This window comes from Haliotis asinina, chromosome 10 (assembly GCF_037392515.1).
Source record: "Haliotis asinina isolate JCU_RB_2024 chromosome 10, JCU_Hal_asi_v2, whole genome shotgun sequence".
Taxonomy (NCBI): Eukaryota; Metazoa; Mollusca; class Gastropoda; order Lepetellida; family Haliotidae; genus Haliotis; species Haliotis asinina.
In genome coordinates this window covers 29,426,791-29,437,154 of record NC_090289.1, presented here as the reverse complement: position 1 = coordinate 29,437,154, position 10,364 = coordinate 29,426,791, and the positions used below count along the sequence as shown (strand labels likewise).

The following is a 10,364-nucleotide window of genomic DNA, read 5'->3' as shown; positions in this document are numbered from 1 at the left end:
CAGCCAGTTATTCTTTTCTTGAATTCGGGTCCCATTTTGTCTAACTGTCAAAGAGTAGCAGCACACACTACGAACCATTCGTTTCACAATGCTCAAAAAATGCCGACCCGGAGCCCAATACGCTTCCTTACAGATGAGCTTGTGAAGGAAATCTCCTTCATTTCATGTATTATCAAATACTGAACCGACCGGGGATGGTAAGTACACAGGACAATCCATAAGCTCGAAAAGCTCCGCCTTTCGTTTATTTTGTTTCTGTCTTTTAATACGACTTCACGATTTATGTTTACCGTATATTTCTATAAACGTGTCAGTTGTGACCTTACTTTTCATCCCCAGTCATGGTGAACCCTCATTCTGGGTGGATGTAGGGGTGGACGTTGGCTACGCTGCACTCATCACCGTCTGCTTGCTCATCATGGCGTGCGGCCTCGCCATTGCCGCCTGCTACGTCTGTTCAGCACAAAGAGCTGGAGGTCGGGTTGTGCACTTCAACGCTGCAAACCAAGGTAGTCGACCTTTTCTGTTGAAGTAAACATTTTAAAAATCATAATAAATCTTAACGAAAAAACATTACTATTCCTAACTTATCAGCATATTTTGTAGCGTACGTCAAAATGACTGTTCTAGGCAGAATGACTATCAAGCATTCGGATTCGTTCGGTTTATTCCGTAAGTCACGCAATATCTTGTTGATTAACAGGATCCCGTAACATATTATTCAGAAGACGACGAATTGTTTGCGAAAATCTGTTTCTGATATTAATGGCTAGGTGTACAATTTAAAACATTATGCTGAAAAGAGCGTTAAATGTTGTCAAAATATGTTGTATGAAATGATAGCGACATGATCTGTTGAATCTGGTAAACAGAGTTGGCACATGGATAAATCATATCAGCGCTGGTAGCCATTTTGAGGGCGATTATCCCCATAGACGTGATTATCAGAGAAAGATACGTTTTGAATGTTAAATGTATGGTGAATTATTTATTACTAAAGATTATGAGTGCCTACAAGATTAATGTACGTCCAAAGCATGATTTATCTATGATATCATTTTGGTTCGAGCATCGTGTTAACTGCCTATGCATTCTACCATATAGTCCTGGTTCAGACTCTCTCCCGACCTCCATGGACGCTGACCGTCACCTCTGACCCGGAACTCTCCATCCACGGATTTGCCTTTGCTGGTCAAGGCATCACGATTGTCGACAGTAACACTCTAGAACGCAAGCGTGCCAAACGACCTGTAACAGTTGGCGCCAAATGGTCACGTGGGGTTTCACATGGTAAGCACGTGTACGAGGTTATCTGGCCAGAAGTCCACAGAGGAGTGTCAGCGTCAGTGGGTGTGGGTACAGCCACGGCGCCATTGTTCATCAACGGCAAGGTCACCCTGGTAGGCATGACGGAGGGGTCCTGGGGACTGGACATCGCCAAGAAGACAATGTTTCACAACTCCGCGCCGGGAAGGAGGTGTCCGCCAAACGAAGAAGACGTCATCCCAGAGAGGTTTTTCATGTATGTTGACATGGACCGTGGTGAGCTGGGCTTCGGATCCAGCAGCACATTCTGGGGTGTGATGGCTGAAAACATCCACTACCTGAATCAGCCCCTGTATGTGATGGTTGGAGCCAACGTGTCCAGGGCCCGATTACAAGTCTTCTACAGAGGTTCTGGTGAGGCCATGTTTAGGACTGATGTCGTAGATACCTCTTATTGATGATGTCAGATCTAATGAAACTCGGTCGATATAATGCAAATCGGTATCAATAAAGTTCCGATTTTTTACCACGTTACGATATTATGTCTGCGTTAAAGGGGGCGGTGGGATAGCCTTATGATTACAACGTCCGATAAAGACCCGCGGCCGATTCCCCAATGTGAGAAGCCCATTTCTGGTGTTCCCGCCGTGATATTGCTGGACTGCTATCAAATGCGGCAGACAACCATACTCACTCACTACATATGAGGTAACACCTGGGAAAACCTCGAAGCTGGGAACTATGTCCTAACTCTCTCGCTAAAGGATGCTCTGATAATTGGAGAAATCAGATGTCAAAAAGGAGATGGTCTCATTTCTACATTACCTACATTTGAATATTTTAAAAATAAAAAAGAGATGAAACCCTTTCCACACCCATAAGAAATCTATGCTAAATTCCCAACCAATTACCCATACACGACACGAATGTCTTCGATGGTACTCTCGTTTGGAGACAGATTCAACAAAGCTAGGCTTACCCTCCTTGGAGGTTAAGAGTTCCATGAGACTACAGCTGTAATACTGACAATCATAAGTGGCATGTATTCATATCTGTGGCGTCTGTAATGGAAGAGTAATGCACTCGTTCTGTAAGTTGAATTCTGTGATATTATTTAGGGTGAGTAGTAAAGAAAATACTAGTGTCCCGTGTGATAAACCATTAATGGCACGCGTAAATGGTATAATTGTATATAAGTCGCTCGAATATTCAACTATAGTATTACATAGGACATCGTTTAGTGTTCTCTTTTCATCATTCTCTCCGTAGCCATGTCGAGTGCCATGCGTGACCCACCTACGGCAGCCATGACGACATCGACTGTTCCATCGCGTTCCGGCATCGACCGCATGAAATCCGAAGATCTAGATCTCCATAAGCGAGCCATGTACCAGTCTATAGCACTGCGTGAGTTGTGACATCTTCCTCGCCCGACTTTTCAAAACATTTACGCCAGCAATTTGATGATGCAGCTTATGTTATGACAAAAGAAAACTCGAATCTTCATAATATTTCGTCATATCAGTTATACATTTTGTTTTAAGATGCGTGTTAGAATTGATATTCAGCAATCCATGCTTGTCCTAAGAATCGAACAACAGGATCGGTTGGTCAGACTCACTAACCTGATTGATATGTATATCATCGTATCCAAAATGATGCTCATGATGCTGATCACTGAATTCTCCCGTACGGACTCGATTATTTACAGACCGCAGCCATTTTGATGGAATATTGTTCGGTGTGGCACTGATCGACAAACAAGCAAAACATCAAACAAAAACAGTAAAATCTTTGCATTACACACATCCAACAAACTAAAATATCGCTTTGAGTTTTAACAGACTAGGCAAATGTAGTGTCTCGCCCATGACTTGTTCGAATGTTTACTTGGAAGTAATTCTGCACGTTGCCTAGCAACACATGCTGTTTTTGAAAGTGTTTTAATTAGTCTCGGGTGCTACCTGTACAACGGGCATCCGTTTCGGTGGAGAATACTGTTAATAGCAAATTGCGATTATCACAAATATTCATTTAAACCAAACTGACATGATATTTGGCATTTTCCCATGTTCATGTTCTCAGGACATGCACGTGCTCAAGCTTGGGCCCAGAACTCGGACAACGAACGCCCTGGACCAGAGGATGCCACATTCCAACTTCCCCTCTCTCCGCCCCCTCCCTATTCCAGATTCTGATTCAAGTGCCATAGTCTCAGAAGGCATTCAAAACCAGCGTCTACATAAAGTAACGTTTAGCGTAGGCTTGCCTCTGCTAAACTGTTAGATTTAACACTCATAAAGTTGGGGTTTTTTTATTTTATACATGTTCCTCTAATCGGTTAGGCCACATAGAAAAATTAAATGTTTCTCGGGCACATTTTTTTCAAAAAGTGACGAGGGCGGTAGGACTTAATTTTTAATTTTTGATACAAAAAAGAAAGTGACCAGGGAGACATTTTTTCTCTCTCAGAAATACAGTTGGGGACGTTAAGCACGTGTTAATGCGTTTTAGATTCAGCCACACTCGTTCTTTCAGACACCCATTCTTATAGTGGACAAATGGATGATCGAGACGCGGCCAAGTAATTGTTTAAATGGGAATAATAAATTGTTACGCGCACAAATAAAGGTGACGCGCCGAAGTCCGAGAAAAAATTCTCTTTTTTTCATTTAGCCTTGTGCACGTGCATCCCATGCAATGTGTTTATGGTAATGATAAAGAGAAATGTGGTGCGTTCATGTGATGTCTGTCTTTGAAAGGTTGTAAAAACGTATATGCTTCCAATCCAAACTGCTGAAGATGAAGGCTCCACAAGTCACTTTGTTGAATACAAATACAGTTCTTTACTTAGTGCCTGAATACAGCATGAAAGTCGAATTTCATTTTAAAGAATTTATGTACCAACCCAAGAAAATGTTTAAAGCTTTGTTAAATACCTAAACAGATCTCCGCAGTACCCAATATGGACAATAGCATAGGAATAAATGATAACAGCTAAATTATCTAGAGCCCTGGGTACGTGTTTGAGTTTTCAGCTTGATATACAATTACAGACTGGTGAATGAGGTCAATACCTGATTTTATGGAGCCGCGAAAAGCAATGGTAACCGAGGAAAAGTCCGAAAATTTTATTTTCACTGACAAAGAACGAAGTCTGAGGTCAATATTTCTTTTTGTGGGTACATAAACAGGTATGACCGAATTCCCCAGTCCGTTGTATTATTATGCAACTGCAGAAAAAAGCTTGTGAAAACCAGGACATATTCGTTTAGTCAAGAAATTAATGTTATTTTCAATGAAATAATCACGTTATGTGCCATGTAAGCCATATAGTAACTCAAGTCAATGTGACTCTTGGTCGGACCTGGGTAGGAGTCAATGTGTTTTTTCTGTCGACAGTCACGGCCAATCAGATATCCGGAAAATGTGCTCACATAATAAACACTGATACTGACAGTGGACATCTGCATGTTTCTATGCATTAAACAAGCATACATTATTTTTCAGTGTTTCACTGCCCTGTTATATAAAATTACTTTTCTTGACTGAATGGACATGTATTGGCTCTTAGAAGCTTTTCGGTAATTACATGATAAAACAGACGTAAACTGGTGAATTCGGTCAGTACCTGTTTTAATATTGAACGAGGACCTTATCACCAGTCTATAATTGTATAGTATTAGGGCTGGGGTAGCCTACCCTATTTTACCCTACCCTACTATGGAACCTGTTATGTTAATTCCCGACATCGACTTTGTAAGAAATGACGATACGTTCTTCTTCACTTAAGGCTAGAATTATGTGGCCACACTGTCATGGTGGCCTTGGACATACATGGTCAACCAAACTCGACTGCTGGGTGTGTAATTCCCCATATGAAGACATTGGGTACAACAGTACATATGTACGGACGCTGCAGAGTGGGACAACAACCAATAAGCTTCACGTAGCCATTACCTTAAATAAGACGAAACTAAACAACCTGTTTTATCGTTTTTAATCTCAAACGGTTGATCGCTAAATGGGATGGAGTCACTAACATTCCGAAAATTAAAATACATTTACACACATTTCCTTATGAATCTGCACAGATGATTGATGTATACTGTTTACAAAATCACATGTTATTGATATATTGCTGTGTGCGACCTAAATGCTCATAAAAAACTATGACTTGTTCTTCGTAAGGACGCTAGTTGGTTTTACTTGGTGCACTGTTTGTGGAGCGTGGCTGTTGTATCGTTTATTCATTGTTTAGATGAACAAATAAACCAATCATGTAACAAAACATATTGTTTACAATCTTTGCTGTGTATTGACTCCACACACCATACTCTGTCATTCCTCACCGAATCCTTACGACACCCCACTATCCGTCACCCTTCCCACCCTCCGTCATCCGTCATCCCATCCCCAGTCACCTGCCATCCCACACCCAGTCACCTGCCATCCCACACCCACGTGAACATTCATCATGCCACCCCCGTCATTTGTCATCCCACACCACATCATGTTATCCCACGCTCTGTCACCTGTCATCCCACACCCATCATATGTCAACCCACACCACATGACCTGTCATCCCAGATCCTGTCACCCGTCATCCAACACCCCCGTCATCCCATACCCGGTCACCCATCAGCCGACCCCTTCACCTATCACCAATCATCCCATCCCTGTCACTCGTCATCCCACACCCCATTAACTGTCATCCAACACCCCCGTCACCCGTCATCCCACACGTCACTCGTCATCCAACACCCACAACCCCATCACCTGTCGTCCCACACACCCATGACCAGTCATCCCATTCCCGTCACCCATCTTCCCACTTCCTACACTCCGTCACCCAACACTCACTCTGCCAACCCACTCGGAGAACCCAAAACAAATTACCACAGAAACAACTTGTCTTGTTTCAAACTCAGACGTGTCTGAATAATGACATGCTAAAAACCTGAGAACTCTGAGGTGGGAACATTGTTAAAACTGAATAGAGGATATTACATGTGTGTCCGTGTCATGTACCATGTTTCCGACACGAGTGCTTAAATGTTGGTATTTCCCGAGCGAGAGCGAGGGATATACCGATATTTAGGCACGAACATCCTCTGTATCACAGGTAAAAAATATTCAGTAGTAGTTTTGTAAGTTCCAGGACAACTAATACCAATTGAGCTTTTAATGGCTTTCGGTATATTATTTTCAATGCACCCCGCGAACAAGCTAGATTTATTGCAATACACCCCGCTGCCAATAGCAACTCATTCGGTACTCATCATGGCATTTGTTCCATGGGGGTAAACCCGTGGAGTTGAAACACGACCTCTACAGTTATCAGGTATCTCATGGAAATATACACTGACAAAATAACGAGAGCGAGCTGAAAGGGACTGTGTATCCACCCAGACAGAAAACAATAGCATCATGTGATACGCAGATCCCACATGTAATGTACTTTGCAATTGTGACGTCATGATGCTTTGACGTCAAGAGCTTTGACCTTAAAAAGTAACTGTTCATTGTTTGGTAGTGTTGATGGCTAATTACGCTGAAAAAGAAGTATTTTTGTTTAACCCAAAAGAAATGCGTGTCCCTCCTTCTAAACATTCACTTTGAACTAAAATTAATAAATGCGACGATTAACGATTACATATACACTTCACAGGTTTGAATTCAGCGAGAAATTGTGATACCCATCCACTATCATCTTAAACAAAACAAAAGAGATGAAAACGTACTTTCAAACTTAGGTACATCGTAAATGTCGCCAGTTTTGACCCATTATAAAATAAATCAACATTGATCACTGATATTTGTTTTTGTATCACATTACCAATGGTAATTATGAAACATTGCAGATAAATAATAACCAGTGATTATATATATATAAATATATATGTAAATCCAATATCACTACTTTTTATGGTATTGTTACGGTTAAAAATTTACCGTGACAAAAGGTATAAGAAATCCCCTCAGAACCAGCAAAATATAACACTGAGAAGTTTAACATTTTCAATACTTGTGTGTGTTGAGGCATGATTCACAACAGAACTTTCATGCACTATGCAACTGAGTCAAATCTACACTAATGGGTCACAAATATAACATCAACTCACCAACGTCTTGGTTTGCGAGTCAGAAACAGTAATACTGAATGTAACACGGCGGACGGTCAGGCAGTGGTCATGTAGGTCGAGCGTTGACAGAGGCAGGCAGTTTGCTGACTCCAAAGCGCTACCTTAAAGCCTGCTGCCAAAGTACGAAAAGTACTGAATATTTAGCATGTAATGGGGAATAAGAGATATCATGTAATTCGATGAGTTAAGCACGAATAATCAGGAATGACACTCTACATAGGTGGCGCCACTGACGTAGATGCTGCTTGCTAACGAGCCATTACTAGCAAGATAATAAAGTTATATTACCGAACCAGTGAATGTTGCATACTTGAGTACTGAGACAAAAAAGATGGCCATTTTCATCGAGTATCTGGGTGACCTACTTAAACAGCTGTGTAACCTCATTGTGCGGTCATTGACTTCAACTTCAACTTCTTCATTCTCCTTCAACCACCCAGCAGTTGTACAAGAGTACAAAATCATCTGATTACATCGAAAATCACAAGATGGAACACAGTTACCATTTAAAGTGTTATAGTATACTGTTGATAAACATGGTAGCTTTTTTAATTCTGCTGTTTTCCTTGTACTCATTAGTTGTTTGAAAGTAACCAGATTTTTCCATTTTAGGTATAGTGAAGGAATGTACTTTAGTCTAATATCGTTAAAGTAGCTATATCTCAGTAAATAATGAAGTTCATCAACTATTGTCTCATATCTTACATGTTCCATTTTCTCAGGTTACGCCCTCCCATCTGCCGGTCTCGGTGGGTAGAAAGTGGTTAGTTGCTCTGAATTTCAGAATTGGGATGTAAGCATTGGAAGAAAACAATTAACGTTCAAATGCTAAAGGTACTTTATAGCCCTGTAAAACCTTAATATATATTTCCTTTCAGACAATCAATAGCACATGCAGAGAACGCTGCCTGCGGTATCTACGCGGGAAAGGGGTGCCCAAAGTGGGACACGCCTGACGGCCATCCTATATTTGTTGCTATACTGAGTATACATTTATTCCTGTAAATTCAGATATAAATCAATTTTGAAACCACCCAGCTATTTTCATATTGTATGTTCAGTATTGGTTAAATAATAATGACCTGGGTCATGAGTCATAGGTTCCAGAACTTCCTCACTCATCGTGATGAGGTCACACACCTGGGTCATGAGTCATAGGTTCCAGAACTTCCTCACTCACCGTGATGAGGTCACACACCTGGGTCATGAGTCATAGGTTCCAGAACTTCCTCACTCATCGTGATGAGGTCACACACCTGGGTCATGAGTCATAGGTTCCAGAACTTCCTCACTCACCGTGATGAGGTCACACACCTGGGTCATGAGTCATAGGTTCCAGAACTTCCTCACTCATCGTGATGAGGTCACACACCTGGGTCCTGAGTCATAGGTTCCAGAACTTCCTCACTCACCGTGATGAGGTCACACACCTGGGTCCTGAGTCATAGGTTCCAGAACTTCCTCACTCATCGTGATGAGGTCACACACCTGGGTCATGAGTCATAGGTTCCAGAACTTCCTCACTCACCGTGATGAGGTCACACACCTGGGTCATGAGTCATAGGTTCCAGAACTTCCTCACTCATCGTGATGAGGTCACACACCTGGGTCATAGATTCCAGAACGTTCTACTCCATCGTGGTCAGTGCTGACCTACATTATGGGGGTCATAGGTTTCAGAATAATCTGTGACTCTGCAGGAGATTACACAGGTGTTTAATTAGAGTCGAGATAATAAATATTTAAAAATTAGCAATTTGTTGACTTTTTTAATCCAATCTCATTAAATATGTGCACAGGGGGTTGCCAAACCCCAGACAAAAACAAAACCAATCAACTCACCGAACTGTCTCCAGTTTGTAGGCATTGAAATATAGACAATATAAAATCACGTATAAGAAAAAGAAGGTTAGACTCAGTGAAATACAGTCGTTGTTGGGTTGCCTTAACTTCACTTGTATGGTCGTAGTATTAGACGGGGCATTTCTGAGAAAACTGTATGATCTTACGCTTGGTGTGAAGAACCCATCTCAGAAGATAAATTAATAAAAACTGGCCAAGAGGAACTAAAGTTATGGTTGCTATTTCGGAGTCAACATAACAGGATTAGGAAACAAGTGTTGTAGTCTAGTAGTTTTCGACATCTCTTCACCGACGTTAGTGTTTGAAATAGGCTTTAAGAGAGAGTGGGCATATGGAGTATGACCAGAAAGTTAGAAATAAATAAATGTAGATATCTTGGAATTTTCCAGTTGTGTTGACGGTTACATTATGGGCTACGAGGAAAATATATCCTCTTATATTCGTTCAGACAACATCGTTTCTGTCATTAACAAGAAAGCATATAGGGCTATCAAGGTGACGCCTTTGGTGAGGGCCCTAGTGCTGGAGTGGGATATAAGTTTTAAAGCAGAACATACAGCGGGTAGATACGACACGTCTTTCACTTGGAGCTATCGCCTTCGAATATGAGGACCTACATTCCGAAGTTGGGTTGTATTCGTAAAATTCGTTCTATGGACGATATGTTTAACTCATTTCAAGTACGGAAACCACTGCGGGGGGCTTAGTGTCTAAAGAATTCTGTGGACCAACGTTTTTTCTAATTACTGAGGACATATTTGGTAGAATGGTGGATGCTTTACCTGTTGTATTACCTTACCCCTAAATCAGATTACGCTACGACACAATGCTTTATCTTCCTTTTACGGATGTTTTCGTATTGGTGAACTAACGGTGCAACGTTTGGATAAAGAGGTGTCTATATAGCAACGTTTGAGTATAGCAACGGGAAGACCAGGGCCCCCTTTCACATAGCACTATGATGATCGTAACTCACTAAGGTAACCTTGGTGCGATGTTAATGAATGGGAGTTAAGGTTCACCTTAGTTTAGGTTGCCTCGTGAAAGGAAGCCCAGTAAGTTTGTCACTTTAGATAAGTTAGACAACGT

General features: G+C 41.4%; 1 protein-coding gene across 1 annotated transcript; it reads left to right on the top strand.

The window, feature by feature from the left end:
• Positions 1-418: 418 nt before the first annotated feature.
• Positions 419-3,464, top strand: LOC137298603 (SPRY domain-containing SOCS box protein 2-like). Its single transcript, XM_067830900.1, has 4 exons — positions 419-509; positions 1,105-1,680; positions 2,536-2,673; positions 3,352-3,464. Exons 1-4 carry the CDS (start codon positions 419-421, stop codon positions 3,462-3,464), a joined length of 918 nt encoding a protein of 305 aa, XP_067687001.1.
• The last annotated feature ends 6,900 nt before the right edge of the window (positions 3,465-10,364 follow it).

Bases quoted from the DNA above. Each gene is read 5' to 3' on its own strand.
- LOC137298603 (XM_067830900.1), top strand. From the start codon at position 419: ATGGCGTGCGGCCTCGCCATTGCCGCCTGCTACGTCTGTTCAGCACAA. The intron at 510-1,104 runs GTAGTCGACCTT...TCTACCATATAG, and splicing joins CTTCAACGCTGCAAACCAAG to TCCTGGTTCAGACTCTCTCC. The intron at 1,681-2,535 runs GTGAGGCCATGT...TTCTCTCCGTAG, and splicing joins AGTCTTCTACAGAGGTTCTG to CCATGTCGAGTGCCATGCGT.